Source organism: Vidua macroura, chromosome 14 (genome assembly GCF_024509145.1).
Source record: "Vidua macroura isolate BioBank_ID:100142 chromosome 14, ASM2450914v1, whole genome shotgun sequence".
NCBI classification, from domain to species: Eukaryota; Metazoa; Chordata; class Aves; order Passeriformes; family Viduidae; genus Vidua; species Vidua macroura.
Genome location: NC_071584.1, coordinates 11,513,339 through 11,534,777, shown reverse-complemented (window position 1 = coordinate 11,534,777; position 21,439 = coordinate 11,513,339). Strand labels below are relative to the sequence as shown.

Sequence of the window (21,439 nt, the reverse complement as noted above, 5' to 3'; positions counted from 1 at the left end):
TGTAGCAGCAGAGTAGTGGCTGTCACTTTACCTGCGGTACAGAGGCTCAATTGTCACGTGGACGAGCCGGCAAAGCGCGATCGCAATCGGCTTGTGCGAAGTAGAGTAAAATGGAGGCATCTGATCCATAATACTTTGTGCATGGTGCCAATCACCAATTTTTAGTAAGGCTTCCAATAAGCCAAGTTTTTGATTATCAGGAGGCTGCAAGGTAATAAAGAAAAAGTGTATTCATAAAATCTCCTTAAGCAGCTCCAATCCACAGCTAGAGAAAAAAGCCTTGTATATCAACAATGTAATAAAAACATATGCAAAATAAAACTTAGCTAGACATTTAGACAGTAAGAAGACCTCAAAAGAAGTTATAAACCAACCCATGTAAATTCAACATTTGGATCAAAGAAAAAGTTAAAAATAAAACAGAAATTTATAAAGTTGTCTCATGTATGTCTGATCACGTATTTTTTTCAAACTGTCACAATCTATTGCAGCTTTAGTGTTTTTTTTTTTTTCCCCTTTTAAAACTGTAACACGTGGCAAGTATTTTTTCTGATAGTTTTGAAAATCGAAGACAGCATAGCACATGGTAACATGCAGAGGAAAGCTCCACAGCAAAACCAAGTAAGGTCTCTATTCATGCTGAACTTGTGGAGCTCACACGCTGCTTGACTTTTGGGTAAGCAAGTTCTGACATGAGCTCTCAAAAAGCCAAGACATGTCTGGGGTCAGTCTGGAACTGCTGTCAAACCCATTCCTGCTGCCCACACTCTGACCTGCCTGAATGTCCTATCACACAGTTATGGCAAATGCATCTTAAAAGGCAAAAGTAGGTAGCACATTTGTCAAGACTAAATTATTCATGTAAGAGTCATGAGATAGTAATGAATTTTAACCACACAAAATAAGCACATTATGGATCTTTAAAAAAAGTCAGGTCAATACTTTTTAAACACTGCTTTCCTTATGCAGGCATTTGTTCCATGATACTGTATCAAAAATAGTATATTAAAATGATGTGCTGGATACAAGGTCCCTAAACTCAGGCTGACAACACCTTTCACATGCAGTTACTCTCATAACTGCTATGAAGTGCACAGCTAAGCACATACAAAAAATACTTTTAACACAGAAACAAGCTTTTCAAGAAACAGCACTCATTGCATAACAGTGTGTGCAGTCACAGAAATTGGTTTCTGTTAAGTATAGCTCTCCATTTTCCCATCACACAGGCACAGACTTTGTCATTTTAATCCTTCAGAAAAATGCTGCAGTTTCTGCTAAAGCTTAAAATTCCCTAGTTCTTAATTCCAAAGCTTAGCCATGAGAGCTGTCTTAATTCCTCTCACATTACTTGCAATGCAAACACTCCCCATGTCCCATCAAGTGTTTATTTTTCCATCAGAAGAGGGTGACAAGCACACTTCAGAAAATTCTGGGCAGTTCCACCTTACAGCAGAGAAAGTGGGCCAAAGCAATGTGGTGTAAGCAAAAGGGAGGGGATCCGAAATTTAAAGTGAGTGAAAGAAATAGGCAGCAGCTGTGGCTGCAGTTGAGCATCAGAGGGCAGTAACTGCATCAGGGGCCTGAGAGAAGAAAATGGAATTAGATTTTTCAAGACAGGAAAGAGAAATGAAAGAACGAAGGAAGGTCAGAGATTAACAGAATCAAGGTGGTGTAGAAGAAGTAGGAATAGGTAGACAAACCAGATTGATTAGGAATACAGCAGGATACAGAAATTCAAGAACAGAAACAACCAAGACTGATGGTTCCCTCCCCCCACTCCAGCATGCAACTTAAAAATGCATATATCGAGCATTTCTTTTTCCTTTTTTTTTTGTTTTGTTTTAAATTACGTGTTTAAGAAGTACTTAAGCACTCAAAAGAAGATGACAATGGAATGGCCTCTAAGAGATCAAATAACTTTGTTTCTAAAATAAGGCTTGGACACACTAAATCAAATTAGACCTAGGGCAACATAAATCTGACTTAGTAGGTACTTAAATGAAGAGTATAAATTTACACATATGGAGATACAGGCTTAAAAGAAAGCACAGTGAGCAGTTACAAGTAAAAATCCTCAGTTAAAAGCTTTTTCTACAATGCAGGATAATTATGCCAACATTCCTAAGTCTGGCAATTCTTTATGTCCCAATTCTTGATTGAGAGAACTACTGTCCTTATTTTTGTGAAATCAACTAGGATTACACTATCATGAATCCTAGAAGTGCAGCTGCTAAAGGCTGTGAAGTGTATTAATGCTGGGGCATACTCAGTGGAGCCAATACAACAAAAAGGGAAGTAAGAAATCATTTAGCCTTTGAACCAAGAATATTTTATGTACAGAAATCCAGAACAAACCCCAAACAATGCATTGTTGCACGTTCAATATAACAGAAGTGCAGTTGGAAGACAAATACAAGCCATCCAAGAAGCACATAACTGTTTTTCAAATAAATATAAATATGTTTCTATAACAATTGTTTGTTTTATGTAATTCAAATAATTTTACTGAAAAGAAAGCTACTCAGTCGCACCTTTTCAGTCTTCTCCTCCTCTTTTTCCTTTTCCTTCTCCTTTTCCTCGGTCTTTTCAGATGATAAGACGACCATTGTAAGTTTTCTGACAATTTGTTTAGCTTCTACTATCTCTCGCTTGTGTTCCTCAATGATGGCATTATCCCCTGGTAGAAGCTGAAAAAACACAACGTTATATCTGAAAATTGAAGTGACCAACTGCTACTGTGGATCACCTGAGCTTGGAGAAGAACTTTGTCCTTTCTTGTTACTAATCTGACAGTGTTTCAGGGTACCAGTTTCTTTTCCTTGCTGCCATCATGCCAAACAGGGAATTACACTAATAGCAGACCATTCTGAAATCAAGGACTCATGAGAAATAATACCACTCTACTTCTTCACAACCATTTGTTGTCTGTGTCCCCCTTGCCCTCCAATTTACCATCCAGCTATAGCTTTATGGTGACAATTACACACATACTCCATTATAACATTAAAACAACTCAGTGCTTTTAATCCAAGTGAATATTCAAAATATTGCTCATCTAAAGGGAAGAAAAATTTAATCACCAAGGAAAACCAGGTAACCTACTTAGCCACACACTTTCATTGCACATTTATTTTAAAGAAATAACATTTAAAGCTTACCTAATTTTTTATTTATGGGCAATGTGGGTTAAACACATGTAACATCTGTTCTTTAAAAACCATCTTAGATAAAGTACCTAGTATGAAAAAAACCTCAGCATAGTCTTGTACTTAAGAATAATCAGGGGGAGGAATATAAATCTACACTCAGAAATTAAAAGGTCAAGTTGTGAGACAAAAGAAGAACTTTTTCTGACAAAGCCAAACTTCAATTTAGCTCCTGAAACCAAGATCACACTTTCCCTGCAAGTAAGTAATCAACTTACTGCAGAGTCATGACCTCTTTGATGCACTCATCTTTTCTTCTAATGGTTTTAACAAGAGAAGATTTTTATTAGTTTTTCTTTGCCCAAATTGATCATTGAAGGAGGAAAGAATTCCTCCATTTCACAGAAATTTGGGAAAGAACCAATCCCACTTGGAAAGGTAAAAGGTTTATGGAGCTGCATTTTTCTCATTTGAAAACACAGGAAAACAACTAAGCTTCACCAAGAAGCACCTAGTATGGAATTCCAATGGGTAAACTGTATCTTTAGGATGCCATACATTCTATATGGCTGTGTGTATACACACATTAATTGAGAACAGCTTTTACAGGATTGGAAGGGCAGGGAGGGCAGAGGTGGGGAGAACATTCTTAATGAGTGATAATCCTGGCAGTGCTCTCCTATGGGAGCCACACAATGAACATCCCTCCAGACTCAACATCTACATACTGATTATTTGATAGAAACTTTCATAGCAGGTTAAATTAAGCCTGAACTGAAAAGAGATTAAAAAAATGCATCATCTCAAACATTCAGAGACAAAGATTGGCAGAGAGATTCTGGAATGAGACTGAGAATCACCATCATGCAAGTGAACAGTGCAAATGACTGCAGGGACCCTCAAGCCTGAGCCTGGCAGAAAACATGCCCATACCTGCACAAGTCTGAGCTGAGATTGCACAGGCAACTGTAACCCCAAGTCTGAGCATGTTTTGTAAGCTTACAAACATTCTCTTAAAAACAAGCTTTATCATCACACACTTCTCACTCCACACCAATTATCTGACACAAGCACTCCTACTCTTGCTCCACCCAACACTTTTTCAGCCAAAATACTTCTATGAAGCCAGGGACAGTTATTGGTGAGTCAAAATTGATGAGACTGATACTAAGGCTATGAAATGCCACACAAATTAATGGCAGGACTACATTCCAAAACTTCCACAGATGTAACTAGAACTCTTTCCTTGATTTCAGTGGAAGAGTTGAATCAAATTTCTTAAGACTATCCATAGATACTCTGAAATTAAAAATTCTTGTAAAATGTAAAATTAATTTGATAACTACAACATTCTATTAACCATTCATCAAATTGGAATGTTGGTTGGTTTATAAGAGAATAAGTCTTTGATGATATCTGAACACGTAAGTTCATTTCCTTCCTTCTACCTAACAAATGGTCAGAATTCTTGTAGAGAATGAGAGGCCTATTCAGGAACCTGCAAGCATTTAAAAAAAATAACCATACTATTAAACTAAAACAATTTGGAGCTGATTGTCCTACCACTTTTCTCAAAAATCTTGTAACACAAAACTCGATGGGTCTAACTCTTAAGGAAGGCTACTTATGCATCTACCTCTAACTTCCTACTCTTCCAAAAGGTGAACAATCTGGAGAATGTTACACAGATAACTCAAAGTTTATCAACATTCATACTTCAATGTGTGCTTATTTGAATATGTGGCATTAAGAAAGCACTGAAAATGTTAAGAGTAACTAAATATCATACACCTACAGGTATTACACGGAATATCATGAACTTGAAAATTTAGAAATAGGATAAAGTATCTGATTTTCTTTTTTTAAAATGTCCTCAGCTTTGGCATCTAGTAGAGTAGTACTGTCACTTACATGAACATAAAGATCTTCCAAATCTATGAGATTATGTTGCAAAAGGACAGCAGCAACTCTGTATAAGGAGGAAGGGGTCTCACCACTTGGATCCTAAAATGGAAAACATCAAAATTTAAGAAAAAAGTAATCAGACCACAGCAGAAGATTATAAAACAGGAACCACTCAATTTCTGTTCATGAAACATATTAACCCACAGTTCATCATGTTACCATGTTATTTTAACAGCTATAACTTCCAAGTCACTAGACTTTACTGCAATACACATTCAGTTTTTTGAGAGACAATAGCTTTAGCTTCACACTCTATGGTTCTTTTATGCAATTCCTAATTATACATTTTTAAAAAACCCCTTGAGTATATTATCAAATATCAACCATGACTCCCCTGCAAACATGCTCCTCACTCCTGGGTATAAGTCCTGTTTATAATGTACAGTCTCTTTGTTCATGCCAGTCCTTACATAACTCTACAAGTTCAAGTGGAAGGTATCAAGATTGTTTTCAGCTCTTTTAAGAGAACATTAAGCATGCTCCTGTAAAATATGGTAAAAGACTCCCACTCAAATAATGAAATGATTGCTTTTAATACCAGAATTTTACAACTTAAAAACGAATTTCTATGTGTAAAAAAACCAACAAAAAAACCCAAACCAAACAAACAAACAAAAAAAAAACCAAAAAAAACCAAACAAAAAAAAAAACCAAAACAAAACAACTGCAGAAAATCTGTTATTACTGACTGCAGTTCAACCACCAACTACAAAACCCAAACATTAAGAATAGAAATACATTACCTGATAAAATTTGAATTTGAATCCAAGGATATGGCATAGAGTTTGAGGCTCACACATGTACATGTAAGACTCTATCAGTGGTACAAAGAAATCATCATACTCAGGCCTGCACTCATAGACTTCTAGGATGATATCCAAAACTCTGTTAGGATCAAGATTGAAACATCCTAGAGGAGAAGGACAGAGCAGAAAAGCTTAATTTTCATCTTCACTCTGTTTCTAAAACACAAGTGGATTAACTTCTAAAATTAATTCTTTTCAGTTAAATTTGAACCTGATTTATCAGCACCAAAATAATCTGCATCATGTATAAATACAGCACCGATCATTTTGATTTGTTGAATATTGAACTATGCAAAAATACTAAACAGGACTTCCAACCCAGATTACAACAAAAGCAGAAATTAACAACTTAAAGGGAACATTTAATAGCTAAAAACCTGACCTCATCAACACCACAGAGCCAGCAAAAGGCATGGGCTGCTGCTTCTTCTCTTGTGTTGCCACACATTCATTCAGTCACAGAAATCAGCCAGCTAGTAATTATTTTACACCCCAAAAACTGTTCTGGTTTGAGCTAGACCCTGATCCTTCTGCTGGTACTGCCCTGTTAATTCAGCATTTTATTGCCAGCACAAGAGAGAACAGTTTCTTTATTTGAAGGGGAACAAGCACTTTTTTTATAAAATGGCAGCATAGTCTTTTGCCCATTACTGCACTGGCACCATATGAGACAGGCATTGGTGCAAACATCAATATATTGTAAAGAATTCTTTATTCAAAAGGGAAGTGTAAAACAAGGGTAATTACAGGTATTTCCTGTTTTTAACATTCTCCACTTTGACTGTGAGATTCTCATCATGACTTAACTCAGAAATATGGAAAAAATCACTAAAAGAACTAGATAAAGGAAGAACATTTACTACTTCTCATTTCTCTTCACAAGGAATCACTCATTCAGTATCTTCAAGATTAAAAGAATGTTCATGCATTGAACTGATACATTCAATAGCAAAAAGCATTACTTTGTTATGCTCCAATCTGCCTGATAAGCACACCTTCAAAAGATGTTAAAATCACAGCATGCATATCTAAGGCTACAACATAAATTCAGTATTCAAGTATACCTACACAACATTCCCAAAATTAATTTTCTCACAGAAACGGGAACTTCAAAATACCATAATTCTATCCAAGATGATCTACTTTCTATAGTCATAAGATCATACAGTAAAACCAATACCCATATTTTTCAATAAATTCCTTACCTATTAAAGATTTGATATTTTCAAGGATTAAATCACTAGTGATATTTCCAGATAAGTCTTGACCCAATTCTGCAATGAGCTTTGCATAACCTTCATTCTCCTCTCTTAGCAAATTAAACTTCTGTTGCTTATAACTGCAAATAAAGAGAAATTAAATACCATTGCATAACATGCATCTAGTGAAGCTTACTTATTCTCTCATCAATTTGTTATACAAAATGCTAATTTTGAACACATTTTTAAGAACTTGTTAGTAACCTGAGCTGTTGCAATAACTATTAAATGTAGTATATGAATACCTGTAAGGGAGCACGCACTCTCCAAACAAATCCAGCTCTTATTTCAAATGCAGACAATTAAAAAGATTAGACTTACATTTAACAGGAAAGCTTGTTCTACACACTACTCTGGAGAACTGCTTTGTGGCAGTCCATGCTTAAGGACCTATTCATGTTTCATGCAATGTTCTTTGACACTGAAACACTGGATGCAGAGACAGAAACCAAACATACACCAAAAAACCATAACCTGTGTTGCCCAAACTAAAATAAATGTGTTTGCCTAGTTATGAAAACAATCTATTCTTAACTTATGCAAGAGCAATAATTAATTTAGCTATACTTTGTAAATTCCCATATCACAAATAAATATTAACTGATCTGTGTATATGGAATTCCTGTAGCAAAAGCCATAGCTAACATGAGAAAGATTTTATACTTCTCAAGATTTTGAAAACTAAGGGCTAATAAAATTCTTTTGTCAATGGCAACTAAAAGTGCAACAAAACATATTTCCCAAAGAAAACTGAGTACTTGGTAGAAAACACTGTTAGCAGACTAATCATCATTGCCCGTCCCCACCCGTTCCCCAAACACCCCTTGCCCCAAAACTTACAATAGTTTTGTCTTTATTTTAACAGATTTTTGATTGAACTGTTGAGACTGCTTGATGAGTCCCAATGACTCCAGTGTCTCTGGATCTAAACGCTCCTTTAGGACAGTGTCAGATACAAGATACTAAAAAACACCAAAAACACACACCAAATGTATCAATTACAAAAACCTAGAAACCACACAATTATTACTTTATGCTACATGTGCATTCTGACTACAACAGAAAAAAGTTTGCATTTTGCTTCAAACACAGCAGCAGACAAAACTGACACACTATTAACTGAAACTGGAATTTTACAGTGGTAGATTTTATATACAAGAGCACTCTGAAGAAACAAGCCCTAGAGTCTAATTAGTGGTTACCAAGCATACATTATATAGCATCCAGAGACATTACTACCAAGAACTGCATATTTACAAAACGTATTCTTTATTTTTAAAAAATTCTTATTTTCATATGCTGAACTTTCCTACAAATCAAGCTTATTCCATGCCTTTAGGAATGCTACTTCTGAACACAAGAGGTTTAGAAGTGCAACTCAAGGCATACTTCAGAAGGAAAATTTCTGGTAAACTTGCAGGTGGAAAAATTTAAGCTCTCTCAAAACTCTTTAAAGAGCTCAAGAGGGAGCTGTACTATATTCTTCTATCACAACACTTTGGAGAGAATTTTTAAATTATTTGGGCATTTGGAAAACACTCTTACAGTCTTTTCTGGAGAAAAATAAAATCAAGCTTCATCACTCTTAATTTCCTCGTCGAATTCTGACGTGCAATTTTACCAAAAGACTTCCCAAGTGTAACTTACCAAACAGGCCAATACCAGCTGTGTAAAATGATCCCTCTTATTTTTTTCTTCTAAACAACTTGTTTCAATATCTACAAAAGACGATGGTGGGGGGGAGAGAAAGCAATTTTTACTTGTGAAATTTTGAGAGTTTCTTCTTTTAGTAACTATTCTGATAAATACTAATGATAACACAAGGCAAAGGAACTTACTGATAACATGGCAGTTTCTTGCCACTTCCCACCTACTCATCCCTCATGGGGTTCACATAATATTTGGTGACAATTCTCACACATCCACAAGTCTCATGAAAAGTTAAAACAGAAACCAGAGGAATGCTGCAATAATTTTTCTTGCCATTCTCTTTGTTGCAATAACATTTATGGCAAACATTGAAGATCAATAATAAGCACAAAACCAGAAATACAAACCACTGAAGAGAACTGCATGATCCTGGCCTTAAGGTAATATTCTAATCTTTTTCCCTGCAGCCTCAGAGAACTACCATTTACTTGTGTCTGCAGCCTTTTAGCAGCTATGGTGCTGTATTACCATTAATTTCTTTTGTATTGTCAACTACTGAAAGCAATTTGCTCCTATGGGAAGACAGGCCATGGAACACTGGCCAGGGAAGCAAACCTTCTAAAGCAGTTTTTAAAAAAGCACATCATTACAGGAAGTGAGGAACTGCACAAGGAGTAGAAAACTCCATAAAAGAATGCAAGACAGACATTACAATAAACAAACTAACAAAACCCACCACACATACCCACAGAGAAAACATCAGCAACAAATATGTCAGAAAGAAGACCCTAAAGAGACTGAAAAGCAGTGATGTAGCAGGGTAGAAGTGGAGGCAACAGACCAGCCAGATCAGCCTGGACCTTAGCAGCCAAGACCCTCAGCCAAAGAACAAGCTGCAGTAAAAAGTTTTCCCAGTGTATGTGGATGAGTGGGCAAATCAAAATTCTCACATATTGAAACACATATAATTGGGAAGAAAAAATCTTGATAGTACTGATTAGAGTAAAAAAGGGGTTAGAGGAAACAAGCGAGAAATAGTCCAATGTCCTTTCTGTCAAAGTCTGAAACCCAGCTCCTTAGCCATACAATTCTCTGATACTAGTGAAAACATGGCATTTGGCTACCCACGAATTTAAAGGAAAGAGGGAAAAGAAAAATAAATAGAAAAAGGCAGACAGATACACTAGTTTCAGTTGTTTAAGTAGTTCAAGAAGCAGCTACTTCAAGTCTTCTAATGCAGATTAAAAAAGGACATCAGTGTAATACTGCATTGTGAAAACTAGTTATTACAAAATGATGATATAAGTACACAGAATTAAACAGTATGAATAAAACAAAGTCAAAATTTATCATCCAGATGTATAAAACCAAGGCTGCATATGCAAACTTAATGAGGTGCCTCTCTTCACAGGCAAGCACAGCACAGAAGACGTCTCACTCCTTCAATACACAGAACACACAGGATCTGTGATGAGCAGATCAGTAAAAGAATTTTCTGAAATTTGTTGAAAAACTCAGACATGGAGCAAGACAGAAACTGCAGGCAGTTACAGTTGGAAGACATGAGAGCAACAGCTTTGGATCAATATTACAACATAAAAATCCAGAAGTTACCACCAGAATAAGACATGCACACCTTTAAAGCCTGCTCAGCTGGCAGACAGTGACTCAATGTCATTCACCCTTAGATTTCTGGACAATTAGCTCCATTTCACTAACACTGACTGTAGAGACAAAAATATTTATAGAACACATTCTAAGGAGAAAGGATCTACCTACCAGTAAGTCAACTTTTATTAAAAATATTTAAGAATGATAACATCAGTAAGTCACTGATGCCATTAGCTAACATCCAACATTCTTACAAGCTAGCTCCTTTAACTATTCTTGGCAGATCAACTTCCACTGCCTTTAATAGGCAAACTTCTGGAAACTATAACAGAACAAAGCAGAATGAAGAGACATTAACAAGTGAAGTACAGATACACTGAGGAAGAATCAACACATGCTTTGTAAAGAGAAATCATGCTTTACAAATTTAATGAAATTTCCTGAAGAAGTCAACAAGCAGATACACAAAACATGGATTTCTCCAAATCTGTTGCAATGCTGAAAGGAAGGAAACCCAACTTACCTAATATGCAGAATACATCAGCTAGGATAGAAGGCATGTCTTCTCGGAATTCCTAAGAAACAAGATCCCATTTAATGAACACAGAAATTCCAATATGCAAACTTAGAAAATGTTTGCATTATATAAAATAATGCTTCATCATAAAGTTCTGATTAATTAGTAATGCATGTTATTTATATTATTAATAGTTCATATTAATAATGAAGAGGTTTAATTACTGAATAATATCTAATGTAAGTGCTGTACTAATTATTGATATGTAGTGAAACCCCATAACCTTGAAATGTAATTTAAGTGTATTTTGTGACAAGGGACAAAACCCCCCGGTTAGTCCCTCCACCTCTTTAGCTCAAGGCTCTTTATCCCTTGTGTGAGGAGTAGGAGCCCAGAAAGTGACCTGCAGTTTTTCAGGCACCACACAGATTATGATTTCCTACAGCAACCAAAGATCCAACATTTCACATGCCACCCCAACAGCCAGGTTCCCTACAGCCTTGCCTTCCCTCAACGTCAATGCTTAAGTTCAAAAAACCTAAAAAGGTTACGCTAGATTATTGCAACACATTTGTCCTTAATGTTCCATGCACATGAAAACAGCAATTTACCAAAAAGAAGAAATAATTTCTAAAAGATTTAAACCCAGTGGCATTACAGATGTGCTGCATGAGCAAGGGACATTTATTTCTAGCATTTATTAACAACTTCAGTCTTCATGTGCCCTTAAAAAGGGACTTAACTTTTAATTTATGCTGAAACACCTATTCCTCACCATGAAAAGTAGAGGGAAAAAATGAAACCCTGCCAGTCTACATATATATCAAGTGTACACAAATGGAGAATTTTACAAGAATTTGCTTTTAGACACGTCAAAGAAAAACATCTTAAATATTTTCCTGCTTGGATGTTATTTGGGTTTTTATAAGAAAGATTTCACGTATGCAATTGTTACAAATATATACTTACTATGACATCACCAAGAACATTAGAAGCTTGATCATGCTTTAAGTTTCCTCTGACAACGTGGTAAGCAAGCTCATACAAAGCCTGCTGAATATCTGTTGAAACACAAGAGATGACTAAGGAACATATTAGCTAATCCTTTGTCTGTTAAGGCAATGTTTACAGTAATGCTGCAGACTTCAGACAACAGACAAGTAAAGGGGATATGCTTCCCTTACCAATAAAGGAGATTACTTTGTTATTGCTAATAGATTAAAATTGATCATCAAAAGCTAAGATTTCACACAGGCATAAAGTGAGCAATGATCCACTTTCTCTGGAGAGTCCATGGAATAACAGTAAAATGGGAAGAAAAATTACCATCCTGCATACAGTAACCTGAGTCTTGATAGTTGGCTTAACAAAGACACCTTTACCTTCTAATTCCCATCAATATCATATTATACATATATAGAAAACATGACAGTACTTTAGTCATGTCTCATCACAGATACGCTCTTAAAAACTATTTATCTAGAAGAAAGTGAAATGTAATTGTAGAAAAGATGCTTGATAAGGATTATTTTTCATTTTTAAGGAAAGTCTCCTGTAACTCAAGAATGCAACCTTAAAAATGCTTGTAATAAGCTGAAGCACTAAACAGAGGTATTCCACTTGAGAAAAACCTTGCAATGTAAACATGGTGGTTGTAAAATCTGTAGGGTTCTTAAATAATACACAAAAATGTTGTAGTTTTACTGTATGAAAAATAACAAAACCCCATGCTTTCACCTTGCACTTTTACCACGTGGTTTGCTCAATAAACTATATTTAATAACAAGTTATACAGATCTTAATGCCTTAAATAATGTAGTCAGTAATGTGGTGACTACAAACCACTGTGGGTGAATTAAAACAATTTATTTTTTACACAGATAGGATAATTTCACACTTTCATACCTTAGGGTTCATATATTTAACTTTTAAAATAAAAGCTAGTTTTATGTTGAGTTTGCAAAATGGAATTCCATTTTCTACAGCACAGATCAAACACTGGATGCTGCTGCCATGACCCACTACAAAAAAAAAAAAAATCCCTGGATGTCTGAAAGCAATCCTTGCAGTGGATGTTTGTATTTGTAGTATTCACCTTTAGCACACACTAATGGTCACCATACATGAACATTCCAAGCACATACATGCAAAGGTACCATAATCAACTGTTTCCAGGCTTGTTTTCAATTTAACTAAAACCAACAAACAAACCACACAACTTACCTCTGAAACCCACATCATGATTTTTGTTTTCACTGAGAGCACGACACAGCTGCACACTAAAATAAAACAAATTTTTTAAAAAATCATTAGATATTAGCATACAAATATTTTGGGGTTCTTTTTTCATTGATGCTCTGGCTAAAAGAGCTTTAGATTTGGCCAGTTTAAATGGATGATGACATTTTAATTTCTCCAAAGAAAACCCTAATTCAGAGAACTTACAGCAAAGAAACACAAGATTCCCAGTAGATCTCATACACATATAAATATTCTTCCTAAAATTATACTTCCTTGAGAAAAGTAAGAACATGAGGCAATGTGGGAGCATGGAAGTCCTACTGTCATTATCCAATGAGGAAATGCTTCTCATAGAATTACTGTAACTATGGTAGTTTTCAAACTCCTGCTTGTAAAAAACTTTTAACATTAAATTATGTGCATGATTTCCTCATGCAATATTTCACCAAGAGTAAGACAGAATTTTACTTTGTTCCAGTCCCTAAAAAAATCCACTCTAGGAAGCAAAAATCTGTCATGTTGCATTGTCTCTGGCTGCTCCCAGGGCTCCCTCAACCAAACAGCCATATGCAAGAAGCACTCCAAGTACTGTGCAGACTGTTACATGAGCTCAATTAATAGTTCTCTGTGTTAGAAAATAAATGCTCAAAGAGCAGGCTTCTTCACTACACTGACAGCTTCGAAATGGACATGTTTCCAAGATGTAAGGATCTTCCCTCTTCTCTACCACTACTGTCACCCCAGCAAGAGGTTTCAAAAGCAGTTTCATATTTAAAAGTGACAGTACTTAAGAAAGTAGTGATTTATCTTTATCATAACAGACACCAGGGAATATTTTAAGAACTTTTGTCACATTTGCACATTTTCAACCAAAAGTTCACATATTTTTCAAGTATCTTTCACATGCAGGAACTGAGGAGGGTACCAGAGCTGTGTCTCAGTCCTACATAAGATGGCAAGACTACAGTTTGCTGTGGGAGCCATTTTAAGCTGTCTCAAGTAAGGCAGATATGTGCAATTTTTACTGAGAGTTATCATGAAAAATAACAGTAAAAAATAGTTCTGTAGCAATCCATTACTCATTCTATTTGCATCCTATATAGATTACCACTCCTCTAGCAGGACTAAACAGCTGTTCCAGCATCAAAGAATTATAATTAACAAATATAAGGTATACACACCCTTCAGACAACTAGAAACTAGGGAGTTTCACACATAACAATCAGCAGAAACATAGAACTTCAGCAAAAAGAAAAGGTATGGCTAAGATGTCCTAAACACTACTGAAGAGAATGCAATATATTTGGAAATAACCAGAATAGAGAGAGCAAAACAGGGAAATAGGTATTTTATTTTTCATTAATGGTAAGTAAATATTTTCTTTAAAGAACAGATTTTTCCCCCAGCTGTCCCCAAAGAGTGTATCAATTTAATAAAAATTAATTTCATTAAATTTTAATTACTTCTTCATAAAGAAGGTACCCTATAAGCACTCATTTCTGAATTCTGCATACAAATAACAGTAAATTGAAACATCAGATGCCAAAAAAAATTTTTTTTGAGGTAGACACTTCGGCCCCTATGTCCTAAGATGGTATCGTCAACTAGGTTACAAGAGCAACAACCCTGTCAGCTTGGACTGATGAGTTCTCTTAAGTACATCCTAATACAAAATCAGAGTTTCAACCCCTTCCCATTCCCTTTCCAGCAGTATCAAAATAGTATTAACAACACCACATTACTCTAAGACACGTATGTGCTTGATCAATATAGTAAAAAACTCTAAGATGATCTGCAAAACAACATGCTTAATATTTGCAATTAGAACCCCCTGAATTATTAAATTGGAGAAAAAAAGGAAGGCAAAAGTATTACTTTTTATGATTCTATTATTTTCTAGAGGCATTCTTTCAAAAAGCAAGACCACCTTTCCTGTAGGTGCTGCCAGGCAGTACAGCTGCACTGAGTTAATGGCTTGTTGCTGCAGAAATGGGACACATTGACAAACACTTCCTCCCTTCTCAGCAGCAGTTTTAATTCTCCCATCAGTTATACCAGTGCAAACCTGGCAGAAAACTGGTCAAAACCCAAGTCTTCAGCTACTTCTGCAAGTTGAAGCACTTAACAGGAGGCCACAGAGATACCCTGGTGACTGAAGACAAGGCAGAAGCCCTCCTTTCCAGTAACAACAAGCTGAGTGATTAGTTCATCCAGTTTCAGCTGAGTGCATGAAATTAAAATCAAAACAGTTGCACCTTCACAAGACACAACCTGGTAAGTGTTCATTTGACTTATTACTCTGACCTGGTAGCTCATTGCTGCAAGCTTAGGATGGAGAACTTCCCCTGCTCTACTAAAACCTGCATCTCTTTATCTGAAAGTAAAACTGTCAAAAATACTTTTAAAAAACCACACAATCATTTTTGAAAACCACAGTTTCAAAATTAAATTTATTTTGGACTATGATGGGATAGATTTGCTTAGAACACAAATTCTGAAGCAGTGTGAACAAGTCTGCATGGCAGAGGCAGCACCGGAACTGAGACCTCCCCACTCGTACACCACGTCCCATAACCTCCATTTCACTCCCACACAGGGATTAAAGCAGTAATTATCACCAAGTGCATGTGCCTGCAAGCATTTAAGTATATGCATAACTCAACTGATGCAGGTAGTTCTTTAGTTGAGGTAAAGTACAATCAATTGCATTTTGCAGTCAGGATGGCACAACTACACCCAACTCTTTTGCTGCTTCTCAGCCCTCCACTAGCATGAGCAATGTTACAGTGTGGAGTTAAATTAACGAACAAGCTGCAAGTGCCTGAAAGATGGAGTCTCAAAATTTCACATTCACAGAATGTAAGCTTCTTCAGCTTATCTTGAGGCTTAACACATTGCATGAACTGCCAGGCAGGTACTTTATTAAAGCTCTCCATCCACGCTAAAGGCTCCTTGATGTGTTGAATCTCTCACAAAACAAGGTAAGGTACCAGTTACTATGTGTGTTATAAATGTCCATGTGGGCTGCAGTCATAGACCAGCATCTTGTTGTGGAAACAAATTTCCTACAAAGACAGCACACACAAGTAGGTCTACAAGGAGTCCACACTGAGCAGCATAAGTAGTCACCCTTAGACTCCAACTTCATTTGCACACCAGTATCTGGCAGTAGCAAATAAATGAACATAATTTAGTAAAGTGTACTTAGAGACAGATCTGAACAAAAAAGTGACATGTAAGATGACCACAGCCTGACCAATGTAGTTTTGTCAGGTACATACACTTGAAACTACCACATTTATGTATTTTTATTAGATACTATTACAATCAGTAGCTTCATTAATTCAATCCAAAGCCTGTACAGTTTTGACCAATGTCTCTGAACAATGTCTTGGAAGCGAATGGTTACTGCTGCATTACTAATTAACATTATGACACTTAAGACATAGAAAATACTTACCTTCTGATTTCTGAATAGCGCTGTTAAATCATGACAAGTTGATCACATAATCAAAAATATCACACCATTAAAAAAAATACCAAAAACTCACAAAACCACAAACCCCCCCAAAACAAAAAAAAAAGTATAGAATAATTATCTTAGGCATCCATTATTAATCCTAGTAGATTAACAGTAGATTAATAAATCCTAGTAGAAGTTGAAATGTCAAATTAAAACAAACCATTTTCTTCTCTCAATATTGTTTCATAATCCCCCAAAACATGGAAATGTGTTCTCATTTAGGTAACTACTAACTGCCAAAATACTATCTTAACTGATCTAGCCAGAACCTGTAAAGCCATTTCATGCTCCAGCAAGTAAATATTTTTCCATAAGAACGAATCTTTTCTAGTAATTATGAAGGGTTTTTATTCCCCTAAAATGCCTACCAAAAACCTAATTTTTTGTAATTCTTCTATTTGCTAGTAATGTCAGTTTTGCCATTCTGCAGCATCCTTCCCCTCCCCACTTTTCTAACATAATTTTAATGATTTGTCCTCACTTTCAACCACAAAGACCAAGAGTAAACTTACACCTAGACATAATTTTTATTCTTGGGCATACTGGTATTAGACAAATAATTCAATAAAAATAAGTAGTGTTATTGCATTTATTCCCTTTTTACTTTAATGCTTAAAAACATTTCATGTGTTTCATTCTGAAATGATAGCATCCTAACTCTGTATTCCTCTAGTTAATCAGGAGATAGGAAGTTTTAGAAAAAGAAACAAAAAGTTACACACTGAAGACTCTCCTAATAAAGCTGTCTTCCTAAAAAGTTCTCTAAATATTGTCTACAGGCATATACTTTAGATTCTAGAAAATAAGTTCATGCATATTTCTCAAATTTATAAAGCTACCACTGCAAAACCTGACAACTGTTATCCAGACACAATTACATTTCTTTTAAAACATATGGCCTCATCTTCAAACTGCTCTTTAAGTCATGCCTGGAACATAATTTAAGCAGTCTTCCAAATGAAGTGCAGGTACCACAAATACAGGAATCTAGCTAATCATTTTGTTTTATTGGTCCCACAGCAGATGAACACTCTCTTCCCATCCTGTTTAAGAAGTACTGCTCTGAGGGGAGAGAAGACTCCTAGAAGGTTTTATCATGGTCAAAAGCCATGTAAGTTGCCTCTTACAAAGCTCAGAAAGCTGAGAACCCAGGGAGAAGAGTGCAGCTGCCATTACGTGATCAGCTATGAAATGTCTGTTCTCCTGCAAACTCCACACAGCCTCTCAACACGTTCAGCTTGTGTATTAACACAAATAATGGTTCCAGCATAATTCAAACCAAAAATTACATGGCTATAAAGGGGGCCCCCTTCACTACAAAATGGTGGCTCTGGAAAGAACAGTGTTTTATGCAGGGATTCTCTACATTCTCTAATCTCCAGCCCACTGCCATTTCCCCTCATGCACAAAGAAGCTTCAATGCCAAAGCTGCACAACCTTTCAGAAAACCCAAACAAAAGAAAATAATAAAATGAGTGATTATCAAGAAGCGTTTCTCTAAGTGATCCCTGCAACATTCATACTTAAAACTGCAAAAATTAAAATTTTGTTGTTACTTACAACAGAAAAAAAAAGCACATGGAATAATTAAAATAAAAGCACATAAAAACATATAGCTAGTGAAGAGAACACCCCTGTTTAAACTAACAGAGAAACATGAAATGGCCAAACTGGTGAAGCAGCCCTTGACGAGCTGTACTCCTGAAACACAACATTTAGTGAACCTGCCACATTAAGATGGCTTAAAACAGACACAGGCCCAGAGTGGAAAGCTCCTGGCACACCTGGATTAGTCTGAGAGGTTGCAACCGGACCCCTCCGTGCACAAACGGTACTTTGTGGAATAGAACAAGCGTGAATACCTGATCACATTCTGCCTGGATCAAAGAATACAGGGCCAGTCCCATCGGAATCGGTAAAAAAGTGGGAACGGGGGCTGAGGCCTCTGCCAGAAAGGTCAGTACTGGAGAGCCGGCGACACAAGAACGCTTCAGGGTCCGTATTACCACGGGGGGCGGCTAAAGATGAGCCCGACCCCCGACAAATCTGGTCCAGAGGCTGGAAGGGGGCGCTCGGGGCGCCGGGAAAGCTGGGCCCAGCTACGGCGGCCGAGCGTCGGCGGAGCGCGGCAGCACCCGGCCGAACCGGACGGGAGGGCGGCCCAGGCCCTCCTCCCGACCACGGCTTCGACCCCACGCCCAGCAGCAAGGACGCAGCCCCGACCGACGTCCTCTCCGCCGCCCCCCAGCCTCCCCGGGCCGGCGAGGCCCGGCCGCCCGCGCCCCCCTTTCGCAGGCCGCGGCGCCCACCCCTCCCCACGGCGAGGCCCCGCACTCACAACTCGCTCTTGCCGCCTTTCTCCCAGTTCTTTATCCACTCGGCCGGGAGCAGCGCCGCCATCTTCCCCGTGCAGCGCCGAGGGCCCGGATGGAGCAGCGGCGGCGCCGGGTCAGAGGGGACGGACGGGCCGCGAGAAACCGCGGGACGCGGCCGCGCCGAGCGGGGAGGCGGCGGGGCGGACTGCGCCTGCGCGCGGGGGCCGCGGGGCGGTGCCACCACCGAGCGTGTGCGTTAGAACCGCGGGGCGGGGCGGGGCGCGGTGCCTTGCGCGCGTGCGCTGAAGGCCCGGGGGCGTAGGGCGCCGTGTGCGCGCGCTGGAGCCGCGTGGTGGTGTGTGTGTGTGCGCGTGCGTTAGAGCCGCGTGGGGATGTGTGTGTGTGTATGTATGTATGTGTGTGTGTGTGTGTGTGTGTGTGTGTATGTATATGTATATGTATGTGTGTGTGTATATGTATGTATGTGTGTGTGTGTGTGTGTGCGCGCGCGTTAGAGCCGCGTGGGGATGTGAGTGTGCGCATGCGCGTAAAAGCCGCGTGGTGGTGCGTGCGTGCGTGGATTAGAGCAGTGTGGTGTGTGTGTGTGTGGATTGGAGCAGTGTGGTGTGTGTGTGCGGATTAGAGCAGTGTGGTGTGTGTGTGTGGATTGGAGCAGTGTGGTGTGTGTGTGTGGATTGGAGCAGTGTGGTCTGTGTGTGTGTGCGTGGATCGGAGCAGTGTGGTGTGTGTGTGCGTGGATTGGAGCAGTGTGGTGTGTGTGTGTGTGGATTGGAGCAGTGTGGTGTTGTGTGTGCATGGATTAGAGCAGTGTGGTGTGTGTGTGTGGATTGGAGCAGTGTGGTGTGTGTGTGTGGATTGGAGCAGTGTGGTCTGTGTGTGTGTGCGTGGATTGGAGCAGTGTGGTCTGTGTGTGTGTGTGTGGATTAGAGCAGTGTGGTGTGTGTGCGTGGATTGGAGCAGTGTGGTGTTGTGTGTGTGTGGATTGGAGCAGTGTGGTGTGTGTGTGCGTGGATTGGAGCAGTGTGGTGTTGTGTGTGTGTGGATTGGAGCAGTGTGGTGTGTGTGTGTGTGGATTGGAGCAGTGTGGTCTGTGTGTGTGTGTGGATTGGAGCAGTGTGGTGTGTGTGTGTGGATTGGAGCAGTGTGGTGTGTGTGTGCGTGGATTGGAGCAGTGTGGTGTGTGTGTGTGGATTGGAGCAGTGTGGTGTGTGTGTGCGTGGATTGGAGCAGTGTGGTGTGTGTGTGTGTGGTTTGGAGCAGTGTGGTGTGTGTGTGTGGATTGGAGCAGTGTGGTGTGTGTGTGTGGTTTGGAGCAGTGTGGTGGGTGTGTGTGTGGATTGGAGCAGTGTGGTGTGTGTGTGCGTGGATTGGAGCAGTGTGGTGTGTGTGTGCGTGGATTGGAGCAGTGTGGTGTGTGTGTGTGTGGATTAGAGCAGTGTGGTGTGTGTGCGTGGATTGGAGCAGTGTGGTGTTGTGTGTGTGTGGATTGGAGCAGTGTGGTGTGTGTGTGCGTGGATTGGAGCAGTGTGGTGTGTGTGTGTGTGGATTGGAGCAGTGTGGTGTGTGTGTGTGGATTGGAGCAGTGTGGTGTGTGTGCGTGGATTGGAGCAGTGTGGTCTGTGTGTGTGTGTGTGGATCGGAGCAGTGTGGTGTGTGTGTGTGGATCGGAGCAGTGTGGTGTTGTGTGTGCGTGGATTGGAGCAGTGTGGTGTGTGTGTGCGTGGATTGGAGCAGTGTGGTGTGTGTGTGCGTGGATTGGAGCAGTGTGGTGTGTGTGTGCATGGATTAGAGCAGTGTGGTGTGTGTGTGTGCGTGGATTGGAGCAGTGTGGTGTGTGTGTGGATTAGAGCAGTGTGGTGTGTGTGTGCGTGGATCGGAGCAGTGTGGTGTGTGTGTGTGGATCGGAGCAGTGTGGTGTTGTGTGTGCGTGGATTGGAGCAGTGTGGTGTGTGTGTGCGTGGATTGGAGCAGTGTGGTGTGTGTGTGCGTGGATTGGAGCAGTGTGGTGTGTGTGTGCGTGGATTGGAGCAGTGTGGTGTTGTGTGTGTGTGGATTGGAGCAGTGTGGTGTGTGTGTGTGTGGATTGGAGCAGTGTGGTGTGTGTGTGTGTGGATTGGAGCAGTGTGGTCTGTGTGTGTGTGTGGATTGGAGCAGTGTGGTGTGTGTGTGTGGATTGGAGCAGTGTGGTGTGTGTGTGCGTGGATTGGAGCAGTGTGGTCTGTGTGTGTGTGCGTGGATTGGAGCAGTGTGGTGGTGTGTGTGTGGATTGGAGCAGTGTGGTGTGTGTGTTCACGCGTTAGAGCCGCGGTGTGCGTGCCAGAGGCGTGGGGCGGGGTGCCCCGCGTGTGGCGTGTGCGTGAGTGCAGCGGGGTGTGGGTGCAC

The 21,439-nt window shown here is 39.3% G+C and overlaps 1 protein-coding gene across 4 annotated transcripts in view; it reads right to left on the bottom strand.

Annotated features, from left to right (window-relative positions):
* THOC2 (THO complex subunit 2) overlaps nt 1–19,199 on the bottom strand; it is a 48,993-nt gene extending 29,794 nt beyond the window's left edge. For 2 of the 4 annotated variants that reach the window (XR_008439324.1, XR_008439323.1), the window contains exons 1-11: nt 19,060–19,199; nt 13,181–13,236; nt 11,927–12,018; nt 10,964–11,015; nt 8,827–8,897; nt 8,020–8,141; nt 7,126–7,259; nt 5,858–6,024; nt 5,061–5,153; nt 2,535–2,690; nt 32–204 (exon numbers count right to left, since the gene is read on the bottom strand). Coding sequence is in view for 2 of the 4 variants with exons in the window: in XM_053989920.1 (XP_053845895.1) it covers nt 32–204; nt 2,535–2,690; nt 5,061–5,153; nt 5,858–6,024; nt 7,126–7,259; nt 8,020–8,141; nt 8,827–8,897; nt 10,964–11,015; nt 11,927–12,018; nt 13,181–13,236; nt 19,060–19,121 (1,178 nt within the window). In the remaining 2 variants the exon portion in view is untranslated. The remainder of the gene's footprint in view (nt 1–31; nt 205–2,534; nt 2,691–5,060; nt 5,154–5,857; nt 6,025–7,125; nt 7,260–8,019; nt 8,142–8,826; nt 8,898–10,963; nt 11,016–11,926; nt 12,019–13,180; nt 13,237–19,059) is intronic. The other 2 variants (XM_053989920.1, XM_053989922.1) reach the window with 1 other exon arrangement.
* Nucleotides 19,200–21,439: the final 2,240 nt, after the last annotated feature.